Genomic DNA, 18,443 nt, shown 5'->3' with positions numbered 1-18,443 from the left:
TCGGCCTTGCCAGCTTCTCCCCCAGAGAGGGAAATAGTTTCAGCTGCCATACAAAAGCTGTGTCAACAGCAGGTGATTATCAAGGTTCCCCTAATTCAACAGGGGAAGGGGTTTTATTCAACCTTTATTTGTGGTCCCGAAGCCGGATGGCTCGGTCAGACCAATTCTGAATCTAAACTCCCTGAACCTATATTTGAAGAGGTTCAAATTCAAGATGGAATTTCTCCGGGCAGTGATCTCCAGCCTGGAAGGGGGGGATTTTATGGTGTCACTAGACATAAAGGATGCATACCTTCATGTCCCCATATATCCGCCTCATCAGGCGTAGCTGAGATTCGCTGTACAGGATTGTCATTACCAGTTTCAGACGTTGCCGTTTGGGCTTTCCACGGCCCCGAGAATTTTCACCAAGGTAATGGCGGAAATGATGGTGCTCCTGCGCAAGCAAGGTATCACAATTATCCCATACTTGGACGATCTCCTGATAAAGGCAAGATCAAGAGATCAGTTACTGAAAAGCGTATCTCTCTCCCTGAGGGTACTACAATGACACGGCTGGATTCTAAATCTACTAAAGTCGCAGTTGGTTCCGACAACTCGGCTGTCATTTTTGGGCATGGTTCTGGACACGGAAAAAAAGAGGGTTTTTCTCCCAACGGAAAAAGCTCAGGAACTCCAGAACAAGGTCAAGGACCTGCTAAAACCAAAAAGAGTGTCAGTTCATCAATGCACTTGAGTATTGGGAAAGATGGTGGCGGCCTACGAGGCCATTCTGTTCGGCAGATTCCATGCGAGAACTTTTCAGTGGGACCTTCTGGACAAGTGGTCAGGGTCCCATCTACAAATGCATCAGAGGATAAGCCAGGGCCAGGGTATCTCTCCTGTGGTGGCTTCAGAGTGCTCACCTTCTAGAGGGTCGCAGGTTCGGCATTCAAGATTGGGTTCTTGTGACCACGGACGCGAGCCTCCGAGGATGGGGAGCAGTCGCACAAGGAAGAGATTTTCAGGGAATATGTGCAAGCCAGGAGGCTTGTCTACACATCAATGTGCTGGAATTAAGGGCCATATACAACGGCCTACAACAAGCGGAGAATCTTCTTCGCATCCTACCCGTTCTGATTCAGTCAGACAACGTCACAGCCGTGGCGCATGTAAACCACCAAGGCGGGACAAGGAGCAGAGCAGCAATGGCAGAAGCCACCAGGATTCTTCGCTGGGCGGAAAATCATGTAAGCGCTCTGTCAGCAGTCTTCATTCCGGGAGTAGACAACTGGGAAGCAGACTTCCTCAGCAGACACGATCTCCATCCAGGAGAGTGGGGACTTCATCAAGAAGTCTTTGCAGAGGTAACGAGTCATTGGGGACTAACTCAAATAGACATGATGGCGTCACGCCTCAACAAAAAGCTTCGGACGTATTGTTCCAGGTCGATGGACCCTCAGGCAGTGGCGGTGGACGCCCTAGTGACACCGTGGGTGTTTCAGTCGGTCTATGTGTTCCCTCCACTTCCACTCATCTCAAAAATATTGAGAATCATAAGACGAACAAGAGTGAAGACAATACTCATTGTTCCAGATTGGCCTCGAAGGGCCTGGTATTCAGATCTTCAGGAAATGCTCACAGAAGATCCGTGGCCTCTTCCTCCCAGGGTGGACCTGTTGCAACAGGGGCCCTGTGTGTTCCTAGACTTACCGCGGTTACGTTTGACGGCATGGCGGTTGAACACCAAATCCTAGCTAGGAAAGGTATTCCGGGGGAAGTCATCCCTACTCTAATCAAAGCTAGGAAGGAGGTGACGGTGAAGCATTATCACCGTATCTGGAGGAAATATGTATCTTGGTGTGAAGCCAAGAATGCTCCTACGGAAGAAAGAATTTCAGCTGGGTCGTTTTCTTCACTTTCTACAGACAGGAGTGGGTATGGGCCTAAAGTTAGGGTCCATTAAGGTGCAGATTTCGGCCTTATCTATATTCTTTCAGAAGGAATTGGCTTCTCTCCCAGAAGTCCAGACTTTTGTAAAGGGAGTGCTGCACATCCAACCTCCTTTTGTGCCCCCAGTGGCACCGTGGGACCTTAACGTGGTGTTACAGTTCCTTAAATCACACTGGTTTGAACCTCTTCAAACGGTTGAGTTAAAATTTCTGACTTGGAAAGTGGTCATGTTGTTGGCCTTGGCATCTGCGAGGCGGGTGTCCGAATTGGCGGCTTTGTCTCACAAGAGTCCCTATCTGATTTTCCATGTGGATCGAGCAGAGTTAAGAACTCGTCCTCAATTTCTACCTAAGGTGGTTTCGTCGTTTCATAAGAACCAACCTATTGTGGTCCCTGTGGCTACGGGTGACTTGGAGGATTCCAAGTCCATTGATGTAGTCAGGGCCTTAAAAATTTATGTAGCCAGGACGGCTCGGGTTAGGAAAACAGAGGCGCTGTTTGTCCTGTATGCAGCCAACAAGGTTGGCGCTCCTGCTTCTAAGCAGACTATTGCTCGCTGGATCTGTAATACGATTCAGCAGGCTCATTCTACGGCTGGATTGCTGTTACCAAATTCGGTAAAGGCCCATTCCACTAGGAAGGTGGGCTCTTCTTGGGCGGCTGGCCGAGGCGTCTCGGCATTACAGCTTTGCCGAGCAGCAACTTGGTCTGGTTCAAACACTTTTGCAAAATTCTATGAGGACCTCATGTTTGCTCAATCAGTGCTGCAGAGTCATCCGCACTCTCCCGCCTGGTCTGGAGCTTTGGTGTAATCCCCGTGGTCCTTATGGAGTCCCCAGCATACTCTAGGACGTAAGAGAAAATAAGATTTTAAACCTACCGGTAAATCTTTTTCTCCTAGTCCGTAGAGGATGCTGCACGCCCGTCCCGGTGCGGACTATTTCTGCAAGGCTTGTATATAGTTGTTGCTTACATAAGGGTTATGTTACAGTTGTGATCAGTCTCTGGCTGATGCTGTTTTGTTCATGCTGTTAACTGGTTTAGTATATACCATGTTGTACGGTGTGTATGGTGTGGGCTGGTATGTATCTCGCCCTTAGATTAACAAAAATCCTTTCCTCGTACTGTCCGTTTTCTCTGGGCACAGTTCTTTAACTGAGGTCTGGAGGAGGGGCATAGGGGGAGGAGCCAGTTCACACCCATATAAAGTCTTAGAGTGCCCATGTCTCCTGCGGAGCCCGTCTATACCCATGGTCCTTACGGAGTCCCCAGCATCCTCTACGGACTAGGAGAAAAAGATTTACCGGTAGGTTTAAAAACTTATTTTCTGTCCGTTTTTGTTTCTTTTTTTTTTCTAATCCGATCCTCAATGCTGGTGCATGGGTAGGGTCGGATTGTAGGTCACTTTAAAAAGCTTAAAGTGATTTCAGTCGCAAATTGTTTAGTACACTGTTGAAGTGTTGATTATCATGTCTAAGAGCTGCAGATGTGAGGAAGATACAATCACAGCAACACCAACACTCATATGTTTGTCTTGCAAAGCTGTGTTAACCTCTCAGGATCGGGTTTAGGATAGTTTTTGTGTAAATTGTTTTCGTTTTCACCAGGGTCTCTTGAAAAATACAAGGCAGATTCAGGTGCAGGTTAATCCACCTTGGGCTATGTTTGCACAGACATTATCCAGTATAGCTGAACGGATAATTCCCCCAACTCCTGTACCAGGGATAGGTTACAGGATTAACCCTTACATGCAGCTTCCCACCTGCGGTTTATCACTTCCAACAGCAGCCTCTCAAAAGAAACAGGCTGATAAGCTAGTGGTAAGTAAATCTTCATCCTCACAGGCTACACGTTTCAGATGAGGATTCATCGAAGGATGAAAGCTCCATAAACTATGCTTCGGCATACGAAGAGGAGCAGGAAGGTCTCGGCTCAGTGGATATAGCTGAGTTAATTAAAGCAATGAAAGCCATTCTTTCCTTAGAGGATTCAGCAGAGCTTGTGTTAAAAACCAAGGCACTTGTGTTTAAACATCCCAAAACAGTTAAGACTGAGTTTCCAGGGTCAGATCAGCTGAGGGAAATCATAAGAGGCTCGGGCTACGCCCAATAAGAAGTTTAGAATTCCTAAGAAATGGAGTTCCAATTATCCTCTTCCAGCTGGGGATTGTTTAAAAAGGGAGGTGGCTCCTAAAGTAGATACGCATGTGATTCAATTAGTGCAAAAATCTACATTACCTTTGCCTTCAACCTCATTAAAAGATGTCACAGATAGGAGAGTGGATGGTTTTTTAAAAAACGTTTTTTCCCTGTCTGGGGCAGCCATGGCTTCAGCTTGGATGGCAAAGGCAGTGGCTGCCTGGGCTGATGCATTGGAGGGGGCTGTTTCAATAGCACCTAGAGAGCAAAAAGCCCATATAGCACATATAAAACAGGCTGCAATGTTCTTGGAAGAAGCAGCATTGGATATGGGTACTATTCCCTCCAGGGCATCAGCTTCAACAATCGCTGCTCGCAGAGCAGTTTTGCTACGTACGTGGAAAGCTGATTCAGAATCTAAGTAGGTTTTGGAATCTCTGCCTTTTTCTGGAGATATTCTTTTTGGTAAAGCAGTCTCCAAGAAGGTCAAGTTTCTTTTCACGTACAATTTCAAACCTAAAGTTCCAGCTTTTCGGCCCTTTCAGTCTCAAGGAAAAGCTAAAGGAAAAAGTGATGGCAGGCAGTCCCAATACAACAAGTCTGGTAAGACTAAAAAGCATTGGGCTACCAGAGGACCGGGTGGTAAAACAGATAAGCCGTCAGCCTGATGGTGTGGGCCTCCACCTGGGGGATCCCAGGGTGGGTGGCTGACTTCTTCAGTTTGCACAGATCTACAACAGATGCCCAGGTGCAGAAAGCTGTATCTCTAGGTCATGCTTTTGCCTTCAAGAAGTACCCTCCTCGAAGGTTTTTTGTACCAGCATGTCTCGGGTAGAGACGAAGGCCAGGGCTTTGCAAGACGCAGTTCAGAAATTGCTTCAGTCAGGAGAAGTCATTCCAGTTCCTCCTGCGCAACGAGGACAGGCTTTTTACTCCAACCTGTTTCTAGTTCAGAAACCAAATGGGTTATTTTGGCCCATTCTCAATCTCAGAGTGCTGAACAAGTACATTTGGGTACCTCTGTTTCAGATGGAAACTTTATGTTCCATCATTTTGGCCATGGAGCCAGGGGATTATATGGTATCCCTGGATATACAGGATGCTTACCTACATGTTCCTATAGCACTGTCCCATCATTGCTTTCTCTGGTTCACTATCCTCCAACAGCATTTTCATTTCCAGGCCCTACCTTTTGGTTAAACCACAGCCCCCAGAGTATTTACCAAGATTATGGTGGTAATGGCAGCTTATCTCCGCGAGCAGGGGATAAGAATTTTTCCATACCTCGACTATCTTTTAATCCTGGCACAGTCGCAGGAATTGCTCCTATGTCATCTGCATCAGACAATAACGTGTCTGCAAAGGCACGGGTGGCTCATAATTTGGGCAAAATTGTCTCTGGTTCCGTCACAGCGGATGACTCACTTGGGGGCTGTGCTGGATTCAAGTCTTCAGAGAGTAATCTTACCTCTGAACAAGATATCCAAGGTTCAGTCAAGGATTCAGGACTAGCTACACAGTCAAAAGGTATCCATTCACGCAGCAATGCGTGTGATGGGATTGATGGTGTCAACATTTGACATGGTGGAGTATGCACAGTTCCACTCGAGGTCTCTGCAGCATCTGATTCTGGCCAAATGGAATGAGTTGCATCAGATGATAAAGACGCAGACTATGGGTCTTACGATAGAAGTAAGAAGGTCATTAGCCTGGTGGCTACAGACATCCCATCTGGACAAGGGGAGACCCTTTTGGATATCAGATTGGGAAATTCTGACAACAGATGCCAGTCTCCAGGGCTGGGGAGCAGTGTCAGGAAGGTTGTGTTTCCAGGGAAATGGACCAAGGAAGAAGGTTGCCTGCCAATAAATACACTGCTCAAACAAATAAAGGGAACACTTAAACAACACATCCTAGATCTGAATTAATGAAATATTCTTATTAAATACTTTGTTCTTTACATAGTTGAATGTGCTGACAACAAAATCACACAAAAATTATCAATGGAAATCAGATTTATTAACCAATGGAGGTCTGGATTTGGAGTCACACTCAAAATTCAAGTGGAAAAACACACTACAGGCTGATCCAACTTTGATGTAATGTCCTTAAAACAAGTAAAAATGAGGCTTAGTAGTGTGTGTGGCCTCCACATGCCTGTATGACCTCCCAATAACGCCTGGGCATGCTCCTGATGAGGTGGCGGATGGTCTCCTGAGGGATCTCCTCCCAGACCTGGACTAAAGCATCCGCCAACTCCTGGACAGTCTGTGGTGCAACGTGGCGTTGGTGGATGGAGCGAGACATGATGTCCCAGATGTGCTCAATTGGATTCAGGTCTGGGGAACGGGCGGGCCAGTCCATAGCATCAATGCCTTCGTCTTGCAGGAACTGCTGACACACTCCAGCCACATGAGGTCTAGCATTGTCTTGCATTAGGAGGAACCCAGGGCCAACCGCACCAGCATATGGTCTCACAAGGGGTCTGAGGATCTCATCTCGGTACCTAATGGCAGTCAGGCTACCTCTTGCGAGCACATGGAGGGCTGTGCGGCCCCCCCAAGGAAATGCCACCCCACACCATTACTGACCCACTGCCAAACCGGTCATGCTGGAGGATGTTGCAGGCAGCAGAACGTTCTCCTTGGCGTCTCCAGACTCTGTCACATCTGTCACATGTGCTCAGTGAGAACCTGCTTTCATCTGTGAAGAGCACAGGGCGCCAGTGGCGAATTTGCCAATCTTGGTGTTCTCTGGCAAATGCCAAACGTCCTGCACGGTGTTGGGCTGTAAGCACAACCCCCACCTGTGGACGTCGGGCCCTCATACCACCCTCATGGAGTCTGTTTCTGATTATTTGAGTAGACACATGCACATTTGTGGCTTGCTGGAGGTCATTTTGCAGGGCTCTGGCAGTGCTCCTCCTGTTCCTTCTTGCACAAAGGCGAATGTAGCGGTCCTGTTGCTGGGTTGTTGCCCTCCTACGGCCTCCTGCACGTCTCCTGATGTACTGGCCTGTCTCCTGGTAGCGCCTCCATTCTCTGGACACTACGCTGACAGACACAGCAAACCTTCTTGCCACAGCTCGCATTGATGTGCCATCCTGGATGAGCTGCACTACCTGAGCCACTTGTGTGGGTTATAGACTCCGTCTCATGCTACCACTAGAGTGAAAGCAAAGGCAGCTTTCAAAAGTGACCAAAACATCAGCCAGAAAGCATAGGAGCTGAGAAGTGGTCTGTGGTCACCACCTGCAGAACAACTCCTTTATTGGGGGTGTCTTGCTAATTGCCTATAATTTCCACCTGTTGACTATTCCATTTGCACAACAGCATGTGAAATTGATTGTCAATGAGTGTTGCTTCCTAAGTGGACAGTTTGATTTCACAGAAGTGTGATTGACTTGGAGTTACATTGTGTTGTTTAAGTGTTCCCTTTATTTTTTTGAGCAGTGTATATTGGTACTTCGGGCCATATACATGGCACTGATTCAGGCAAAGGACATTCTTTGGGGAAAAACAGTTCAGATCCGCTCGGACAATGCGACGGCAGTAGCGTACTTCAATCATCAGGGAGTAACTCGCAGCCGAAAAGCGATGAAAGCAGTAAGTCACATACTAAAGTGGACAGAACATCATCATCCAGCCTTATCCGCAGTGTTCGTTCTGGGAACCCTAAACTGGGAAGCAGATTTCCTCAGTCTACACGCCATTCAGGCAAGCAAATAGACTCTACACCCGGAGGTCTTCCAGACCCTAGTAGACAAGTGGGGGTTGCCAGAGATAGATCTCATGGCTTCCCGTCAGAAACAACAAAGTTCTCGCATACGGGTCAAGAACAAAGGATCCCAGAGCGATCTTTGTGGATGCCCTGTCAGTGAGATGGACTTTCATCTAGCTTATGTGTTTCCTCCAATCACCCTATTACCCAGGATGGTGAGAAAGATAAAGCAAGGAAAGGGTGCCGTGATACTAATAGCTCCGGCTTGGCCCAGAAGGCATTGGTACACAGATCTGCAGAGAATGTTGATGGATGCCCCACTCCTGCTCCCTCAACATCCAGATCTACTGATGCAGTGTCCTTGTTACCACAAACATCTAGATCGACTGTCTTTGATGGTGTGGCTCTTGAAACCTCTATCCTGAAGTCAAGAGGATTCTCACAACAGGTTATTCAAACAATGCTCAGAGCAAGGAAAACTTCCTCAGCTCGCATTTATCACCGAATATGGCAAACCTATATTCATTGGTGCAGTGAATGGAAAATGGACCCTAAGTCTTTCAGAGTTTCCAGGGTCTTAGCATTCCTTCAGGCGGGAATGGATAAAGGTTTGAAGGTGGCTTCCTTGAGAGTGCAAGTGTCAGCATTGACTGTATGGTTCCAAAAGAAAATTGGCAACTTACAGGATGTGCGTACTTTTTTTTCCAGGGAATGCTGCCCATTCAACCTCCTTTTGTTCCTCCTACAGTGCCTTGGGACTTAAATTTAGTCCTAAAGGCCCTTCAAGTTGCCCCATTTGAACTACTTAATAATGTGGATCTTAAATGGTTGACAGCTAAAGTTCTCTTTCTACTGGCCATGGCGTCAGGTAGAAGAGTGGCAGATTTAGGGGCATTGTCATGTCATTCCCCATTTCTGATTTTTTTTTATCCAGATAAAGCAGTTCTCAGGACTAGATCTGGGTATCTTCCCAAGGTGGTGTCTAAATTCCACCTTAAAGAAGAATTTGTAGTCCCGGCTTTCCAGGTATCGGGCCTTTCTGAGGGAGATGCATCACTGGACGTGGTCCGTGCCTTAAGGATCTACGTGGATCGTAGCAGTGCCATCAGAAAGACAGATTCTCTCTTCATTCTCTACGGATTTCACAAGAGAGGATGGCCTGCTGGTAAGCAGACACTGGCAAGGTGGCTTCGGATGACGATTTCAGAAGGATATTCTCAAGCTGATCTCCCTGTTCCGGCTAATGTCTCTGCTCACTCTACTCATAAGGTAGATCCATCATGGGCAGCACAACGTGGTACTTCAGCAGAACAGATATGTAAGGCAACCATACGATCTTCCATTAACACATTCATTAGACATTATGCCATGGATACCTTTGCCTCTCATGACGCTGAATTTGGGCGAAGGATCTCCTGTCGAATCAGGAGCGTCCCCACCACTAAATTGCTTTGGGAAATCCCAATGTTATCCTGGGGATAACCTGTGGGCCCTGCCGGAGAAATATACATTATGGTAAGATCTTACCGTTGATAACGGTATTTCTCCTAAGTCCACAGGGATCCCACCCTGACACACTTGAGGATCCTTTTACTCACTAACCTCTTCCTTCTTGTACGGAAGGGTGTGTATGCGTGTTCTTCTTGCCTGATTAGGGCTATCTATGATGCTCCTGCCTTGAGCTTTGAAATAGAACTGATTTGCCTGAGCCAGGAGGCAGGGATATATGGACGGGCATGCAGGGAGGCCGAAAAGCTTTGACCGATTGGTGCAAATCTGCTTTCGCTTTATCATATCCCAATGTTATCCTGTGGAATTAGGAGAAATACCGTTATCAACGGAAAGTTCTTACCATAACGTATATATGTTATTTTCGTCCTGCGTGTTATACTATATAAAATGTTTCTGCATTGATCAGGTTCGCTCAATTGAAGGACAGTATGGAACGTTACAAGCCTATATAACACCTAGAATTCAACCAAAAACGTGCCAGGTTCGGCGATACCAGATTACACCTTTATCTCTCCATCAGAGGAGTCATGTGTTTGATCAGAACAGGTACAGTATGAAAATCAAGTGGAAAATAGACCAGGAAAACTACTATAAACGTTGTCTATATGCTACTTGCTAATCTTGTGCATACCCATTAAAGGTGCAAGGAAGGGTTTTCTGCCTCGATAGGTGCCGGAAAACATGTTTTGTATTTACTAAGTGAATGTCCTACAAGAAATCCTTTGCTATCAATGGCAAAGAGTAACTCTGCAGTGTAAAGCTTAAACATCAGAATTCTTTATATGGATGTGCTGTATTATACTGCTAAATATGGTTAATCTAATATGCTTCTGTGAAGTGCTTAAGGACTTCTTTCTAAAACTTTAGCCATCTTACAAATAAACTGAAAAATGATATAGGATGTAAATATTGATTCCAGCTATCACTTTCCACACAGTTATTGGCGCTCTAGTCAAGCTGCATAGTTGAAAGTCCGCTTTTCATAGAGCATCGAAAGCTTGAGCATTTGGAAACTGTTCATTATTATGGTGTTAAAACCACATATAGTGGTAATTCCATTTTTTTTCCCTTTAGTAGCCCCCTCTTAACTATAAAGGGTGTATATATAAAAAGCTTGGGCCCAAAGAGGGGGTAGTCACAACTGCATCCATCCATGTTATTAATCTACTAAAGTTTCTATAATGGTTTCCCTTCCCTTTATATTTACTGATTGTTTCCATGGGGAATTGTTCAACTGCAGAGGACAAGGCATATAGCTGGATTCCCCAGCTGCATGATTGCCTGATGTCACTGACTCCCAATACCCAGTGCTGTAACTTGTTGCTAAGTGATAGGAACTCCACTGGGAAATTTGATGCAGCTTCACACCTGTGCAATAGTTTCCATAGAAACCAGTTGTATACATTGAGGGAGTATAAGCCATCAAATGCATATAACTACATAGAATACATACGTAATCCAGAGCGTGCACCAGCAATCTCCATACAGTTCTATTTTTATAAAAAGTGGGTTCACAAACTTGAGAACTCGTGGGAGAAACTCTGTTTAATGGATACATACAGATATCGTAAATAACATGTAAAAGTGAAAAGAAATAATCTTGGGGGGAAATAAAAAATGTTTTGGCCATGCTAAATAAGGTCTGCCCGATGGAGAGTAGTGATTCAGTTGTTGCTTTGTTCGGGCAGGAATAGCCGCTGGTGGGCACAGTTCTGCTCACAGCCTCCTCAGGGGGCAAGCATAAATGTGCGAAAAAGTCAGCTGTTGGGGCGCCCTAACGGCACTTTTTGCATCACACCCATTTGTTTAGATTGGTTTATCCACTTTACACGGATAAACACAGTGCTTTTGGGTGGGACAGGCGTGATAATTAATGGCCGCCTGCTGCAGTCGTGCCAGAACGGTGCCTTTTAATTAGCACGGCAAAAAAACTATTGGATTCCCCCTAAGTGACTGGTCTTAGTAGCACTGTCTTTTATCAACCACTAAAAACAACACATTACATGAACCTTTATGTAGCTTGCAAGAACTATTCAATTAACGCTAAGAGTACATCATTTGGTAATGCACAGTGCTGCACTTTTTACTTTCCCACTGCAGCTGCTAGGGCTAACTTCAGATATTGATGAAAGAGGCTTTATACCAGGTGGAGGTGGCTATTTATATTCTTATTCCACTCTAAGCTGTGTAGTATTAACTTTATTTCAATATTTAGTGCAATCTATATGAAGTTTGGGGGATCTTATGTTTAGAGGTTTGGAAATAGCGGTGCTGCTGAAATCTTTCTTCTAAGATGAAACGATACTCCAACATGTTTTTAGATTGTGTAGCCGTTATTTGTATATTTTCCTTTGAATAGCAGTGTGCACAATAATTCTTCTGATAAAAGGCAAATATGTCATTCATTGTATATAAAGTACTCTTTGGATTTTAACTTTTTTGATACAGATGACATATAGATTTAGAAAATAAGAACACTTGCTCCAAACAACTAACAATCTTATTAGTAGGTGAAACATAAATATGAGACAATAGACCGAAATCTAAGCAATGAGAACATGCTATACACTATTGGAGTTGTAACTGGGGCAGATAGAAACTTGCTATAGAGGTTATTTTGTCGCAAGATGTAATTATAGTAATTGAGATATTTTGGATCAGAGTACGCCGGATAAGTAATGATGTGATTTCACGCGTTATGTAATGTTTCAAAAATATTGATATTTGCTGGAAGATAGTAAAAATTAATTGTGCGTATAACTGATCACATTTCAGTCATAACTGCTGACTAAACCTGACCTTGCAGGCCAATGAATACCCTGAGCCTGACCGGCCAGTTCAGTTTTGCTGAGATACACTCCTGGATGGTGTTCTGTCTACCTGAGGTTCCAGAGAAAACCCCAGTTGGGGAGGATATTACCTTCTACTTTCAGAATACCTTTCTGGACACACAGCTTGAATGTTCATACAGGTAAATATTTCCTTTAATAGGCCCCAGAAAACCTGCAATTGTACACGTACCAGACAAGTAGCAATGATTCTGCAGTGGTGTATTAATATGGTACTACACTGCCACTTTGTAACATCAGTCACTTATTCTTGTTCCAGAAAAGGAGAAGGTGTTTTCAAATCTGACAATATCTCCACGATTTCAATTCTAAAAGATGTCTTATCAAAAGAAGCAACTAAAAGAAAGATTAATCTCAATATTTCATATGGTAAAGTGTTGTTTTTCTTTTCTTTTTTTCTATGTTTGCTGTTTATTAGAGCAACCTTCTCTATTCTGTGTAGGCCAGTATAAGATTGGGCTTAGGGGTGGTTGGATAAAAGGGGATGCGGTCAGGATACGGACAATCGAGTGCATTAGGGTTAAAATACTTTGCCGGGATCCATTGGAATTTTGACCGTTGGGATGCTGCTGTCAGCATCCTGACTGTTGTGGTTGTGACTGCCAGGATTTCATACCAAACCTGATAAAAGTATTTCTGTAATTTAGAGCACCATGTCCGAGTATATTGAATATATTAGTTGTGTTGCACATATTTTGTTGTGTGATCATTCTTGTACTGTACACACATACCTTCCAAATTGGATAGTCACAGCAGAGGTGCAGCTTTTTATTTTTCTTCTTCCTCCAATAGGGGGCACAGGGTTGACAGTGGGTATAGCCTGGAGAGAGAGTCTGGGCACCAAACAGTTACTTATTTTTTCCCAGCAGCCCAGGTCTCCCTCCCTACTATACCCAGCCATTGGCCAGCCAGTTTTAGTTAGTGCCAGTTGGATCGGGCACTGTTTTCAGGGGGGCTGTTTTTAAGTGGTTCACCTTTACTTTTCTTTATTTTCTTTATTTTTAACTGAGCAGGCAGTGAAAAGCGTCCTACAGGATGCCCTCACATCTGCTGCAATGACCCCAGTGCCGGTGGAGGCAGCATCGGTGACTTCCGTTGCGGGTCTTTAGTAGGGCAAATATCCTGGAGTCTGCAACCGGACATGTACGGGAAAGTTAAGTGTGGCTCTCTGCCTGCTTTGTCCCGGGTCCAGGCCAGAGGAAGGAATAAGGCTCAGCCTGTTAGGCACTCCCACCACCCCTTGGCATGCTCCCTGCTTGCAGACAGCCTTCCACATTTTAGATGTCAGCCTCAGTATTTCTCCGGAGAATAGTTTGGGCCTGTCTCCCTGTATACCTCACTCTACAGGTTATACATTGAGCTCCTTCCTTGCTGGTTTGTTGAGCACTATTTGCTCATTGATTTAACAAAATAAATGGGCATTGAATGTTCTGTGTGCATGTAATTTTTCTATATTTCCTAATATACTGTAGGTGTATGTATGTATGTATGTATGTGTGTGTGTGTGTGTGTGTATGTATATATATATATATATATATATATATATATATATATATATTTCTCTATCGTCCTTGTGGATGCTGGGGTTCCTGAAAGGACCATGGGGAATAGCGGCTCCGCAGGAGACAGGGCACAAAAAGTAAAGCTTTCCGATCAGGTGGTGTGCACTGGCTCCTCCCCCTATGACCCTCCTCCAGACTCCAGTTAGATTTTTGTGCCCGGCCGAGAAGGGTGCAATCTAGGTGGCTCTCCTAAAGAGCTGCTTAGAGAAAGTTTAGCTTAGGTTTTTTATTTTACAGTGAGTCCTGCTGGCAACAGGATCACTGCAACGAGGGACTTAGGGGAGAAGGAGTGAACTCACCTGCGTGCAGGATGGATTGGCTTCTTGGCTACTGGACATCAGCTCCAGAGGGACGATCACAGGTACAGCCTGGATGGTCACCGGAGCCGCGCCGCCGGCCCCCTTGCAGATGCTGAAGTAAGAAGAGGTCCAGAATCGGCGGCTGAAGACTCCTGCAGTCTTCTAAAGGTAGCGCACAGCACTGCAGCTGTGCGCCATTTTCCTCTCAGCACACTTCACACGGCAGTCACTGAGGGTGCAGGGCGCTGGGAGGGGGGCGCCCTGGGAGGCAAATGAAAACCTTTTTTGGCGAAAAATACCTCACATATAGCCCCCAGAGGCTATATGGAGATATTTAACCCCTGCCAAGATTCACTAAATAGCGGGAGACGAGCCCGCCGAAAAAGGGGCGGGGCCTATCTCCTCAGCACACAGCGCCATTTTCTCTCACAGAAAGCCTGGAGAGAAGGCTCCCAGGCTCTCCCCTGCACTGCACTACAGAAACAGGGTTAAAACAGAGAGGGGGGGCACTGATTTTGGCGATATTGAGATATATATAAAGATGCTATAAGGGAAAACACTTATATAAGGTTGTCCCTATATAATTATAGCGTTTTGGTGTGTGCTGGCAAACTCTCCCTCTGTCTCCCCAAAGGGCTAGTGTGGGTCCTGTCCTCTGTCAGAGCATTCCCGGTGTGTGTGCTGTGTGTCGGTACGTGTGTGTCGACATGTATGAGGACGATGTTGGTGAGGAGGCGGAGAAATTGCCTGTAATGGTGATGTCACTCTCTAGGGAGTCGACACCGGAATGGATGGCTTATTTAGGGAATTACGTGAGAATGTCAACACGCTGCAAGGTCGGTTGACGACGTGAGACGGCCGACAAACTATTAGTACCGGTCCAGGCGTCTCAGAAACACCGTCAGGGGCGTTAAAAACGCCCATTTACCTCAGTCGGTCGACACAGACACAGACACGGACACTGAATCCAGTGTCGACGGTGAATAAACAAACGTATTTCTCATTAGGGCCACACGTTAAGGGCAATGAAGGAGGTGTTGCATATTTCTGATACTACAAGTACCACAAAAAAGGGTATTATGTGGGAGTGAAAAAACTACCTGTAGTTTTTCCTGAATCAGATAAAATAAAATGAAGTGTGTGATGATGCGTGGGGTTACCCCGATAGCAAATATTGGCGTTATACCCTTTCCCGCCAGAAATTAGGGCGCGTTGGGAAACACCCCTTAGGGTGATAAGGCGCTCACACGCTTATCAAGTGGCGTTACCGTCTCCAGATACGGCCGCCCTCAAGGAGCCAGCTGATAGGAAGCTGGAAAGATATCCTAAAAAGTATATACACACATACGGTGGTTATACTGCGACCAGCGATCGCCATCAGCCTGGAGATGCAGTGCTGGGTTGGCTTGGTCGGATTCCCTGACTGAAAATATTTTATTCATATAGAGCATTTAATAGGATGCATTCTATATATATGTACGTGAGATGCACAGAGGGATATTTGCTCTCTGGCATCAAGATAAGTACGTTGTCCATATCACCCAGAAGATGTCATGGACACGACAGTGGTCAGGTGATACAGATCCCATACGGCACATGGAAGTATTGCCGTATAAAGGGAAGGAGTTAGTTGGGGTCGGTCCATCGGACCTGGGGACCACGGCAACAGCTGGGAAATCCAACCTTTTTACCCCAAGTTACATCTCAGCTGAAAAAGACACCGTCTTTTCAGCCTCAATCCTTCCTTTCCCATGAGGGCATGCAGGCAAAAGGCCAGTCATATCTGCCCAGACATAGAGGTAAGGGAAGTAGACTGCAGCAGGCAGCCCCTTCCCAGGAAAAGAAGCCCTCCACCGCGTCTGCCAAGTCCTCAGCATGACGCTGGGGCCATGCAAGCGGACTCAAGGTGGGGGGGTAGTCTCAAGAGTCTCAGCGCGCAGTGGGATCACTCGCAGGTTGACCCCTAGATAGTACAAGTATTATCCCAGGGGTACAGATTGGAGAGTCGAGACATCTTCTCCTCGCAGGTTTCTGAAGTCTGCTTTACCAACGGCTCCCTCCGACAGGGAGGCAGCATTGGAAACAATTCACAAGCTGTATATCCAGCAGGTGATAATCAAAGTACCCCTCCTACAACAAGGAAAAGGGTATTATTTTTCCACACTATATTGTGGTACTGAAGCCAGACGGCTTGGTGAGACATAGTCTAAACTGAAATCTTTGAACACTTACATAAAAGGTTCAAATCGAGATGGAGTCACTCAGAGCAGTGATAGCGAACCGGAAAAAAGGGGACTATATGGTGTCCCTGGACATCAAGGATTACCTCCATGTCCAAATTTGCCCTTCTCAACAAGGGTACCTCTGGTTCGTGGTACAGAACTGTCAATATCAGTTTCAGACGATGCCGTTTGAATTATCCACGGCACCCCGGGCCTTTTACCAAGGTAATGGCCGAAAAGATGTTTCTTCAAAGAAAAAAGGCATCTAAATTATCCCTTACTTGGACGATATCCTGAAAAGGGCAAGTTCCAGAGAACAGTTGGAGGTCGGAAGAGCACTATCTAAAGTAGTTCTACGACAGCACGACTGGATTCTAAATATTCCAAGAATCGCAGCTGTTTTCCGACGATACGTCTGCTGTTCCTAGGAATGATTCTGGGCATAGTCCAGAAAAAGGTGTTCCTCCGGGAGGAAAAAGCCAAGGAGTTATTCGACCTAGTCAGAAACCTCCTAAAACCAGGCCAAGTATCAGTGCATCAATGCACAGGAGTCCTGGGAAAAATGGTGGCTTCTTACGAAGCGATTCCATTCGGCAGATCTCAGGGGATTTGCTGGACGAATGGTCCGGATCGCATTTTCAGATGCATCAGCGGATAATCCTGTCTCCAAGGACAAGGGTGTCTCTTCTGTGGGGGCTGCAGAGTGCTCATCTTTTAGAGGGCAGCACACTCAGCATTCAGGACTGTGTTCTGGGGACCACGGATACCAGCCTGAGAGGCTGGGGAGTAGTCACACAGGGAAAAAATTTCCAAGGAAGTGTGGTCAAGTCTGGAGACTTCTCTCCACATGAATATACTGGAGCTAAGGGCAATTTACAATGCTCTGAGCCTAGGAAGACTCCTGCTTCAAAGTCAACCGGTGCTGATCCAGTAGGACATCATCATGGCGGTCGCCCACGTTATCAGACGGGGCGACACAAGAAGCAGGAGGGCAATGACAGCAAGGATTCTTCGCTGGGCGGAAAATCATGTGATAACACTGTCAGCAGTGTTCATTCCGGGAGTGGGCAACTGGGAAGATTTCCTCAGCATAAATGAATTCCACCCGGAAAAGTGGAAACTTAATCTGGAAGTTTCCACATGATTGTAAACCGTTGGGAAAGACCAAAGGTGGTTATGATGGCGTCCCACCTGAAGCGCCAGGTCAAGAGACACTCAGGCAATAGCTGGGACGCTCTGGTAACACCGTCGGTGTACCAGTCGGTGTATGTGTTCCATCCTCTGCTTTTCATACCCAATGTATTGAAAATGATAGGAAGGAGAGGAGTAAGAACTATACTCGTGGCTCCGGTTTGGCCAAGAAGGACTTGGTTCCCGGAACTTCAAGAGATACTAAGAAGGGTCTTGATTCGGCAAGAACCGTGTCTGTTCCGGGACTTACCGCAGCTGCGTTGACGCCAAGGCGGGTGAACGCCGGATCCTAAGGGAAAGAGGCATTCCGGAAGAGGTCATCCCTACCCTGGTCAGAGCCAGGAAGGAGGTGACCGCACAACATTATCACCACTTAGGTGAAAATATGTGCCAGGGTGTGAGTCCAGGAAGGCTCCACGGAAGAATTTCAACTAGGTTAATTTCTACATTTCCTGCAAACAGGAGTGTCTATGGGTCTCAAATTGGGTCCATTAAGGTTCAAATTTCGGCCTGTTGATTTTCTTCCAGAAAGAAATTGGCTTCAGTTCCTGAAGTCCAGAAGTTGTTAAGGGAGTACTGCATATACAGCCCCTTTGATGTCTCCAGTGGCACTGGGCGATCTCAACGTAGTTTTGGGATTCCTAAAAAATCACATTGGTTTAAACAACTCAAATCTGTGGATTTGATATATCTCACATGGAAAATGACCATGCTGTTGGTCCTGGCCTCGGCCAGGCGAGTGTCAGAATTGGCGGCTTTATCTCACAAAGCCATATCTGATTGTCCATTCGGACAGAGCAAAGCTGCGGACTCGTCCCCAGTTTCTCCTTAAGGTGGTGTCAGCGTTTCACCTGAACCAGCTTATTGTGGTACCTGCGGCTACTAGGGACTTGGAGGACTCCAAGTTGCTGGATGTTATCAGGGCCCTGAAAATATAGTTTCCAGGTTGGCTGGAGTCAGGAAATCTGACTTGCTGTTTATCCTGTATGCACCCAACAATGCTGGGTGCTTCTGCTTC

At 46.0% G+C, this 18,443-nt stretch overlaps 1 protein-coding gene across 6 annotated transcripts in view; it reads left to right on the top strand.

Annotated features, from left to right (window-relative positions):
* The window catches only part of BBS7 (Bardet-Biedl syndrome 7), a 190,452-nt gene that overhangs the window by 137,111 nt on the left and 34,898 nt on the right, over positions 1-18,443 (top strand). For all 6 annotated transcript variants that reach the window (XM_063920256.1, XM_063920253.1, XM_063920254.1 and 3 more), the window contains 3 exons: positions 9,709-9,848; positions 12,109-12,273; positions 12,411-12,520. In XM_063920256.1, coding sequence (XP_063776326.1) covers positions 9,709-9,848; positions 12,109-12,273; positions 12,411-12,520 — 415 coding nt within the window. The remainder of the gene's footprint in view (positions 1-9,708; positions 9,849-12,108; positions 12,274-12,410; positions 12,521-18,443) is intronic.

This window comes from Pseudophryne corroboree, chromosome 1 (genome assembly GCF_028390025.1).
Source record: "Pseudophryne corroboree isolate aPseCor3 chromosome 1, aPseCor3.hap2, whole genome shotgun sequence".
NCBI classification, from domain to species: Eukaryota; Metazoa; Chordata; class Amphibia; order Anura; family Myobatrachidae; genus Pseudophryne; species Pseudophryne corroboree.
Note: the sequence above shows the minus strand (reverse complement) of the source record. Positions and strands in the feature narration are given on the sequence as shown.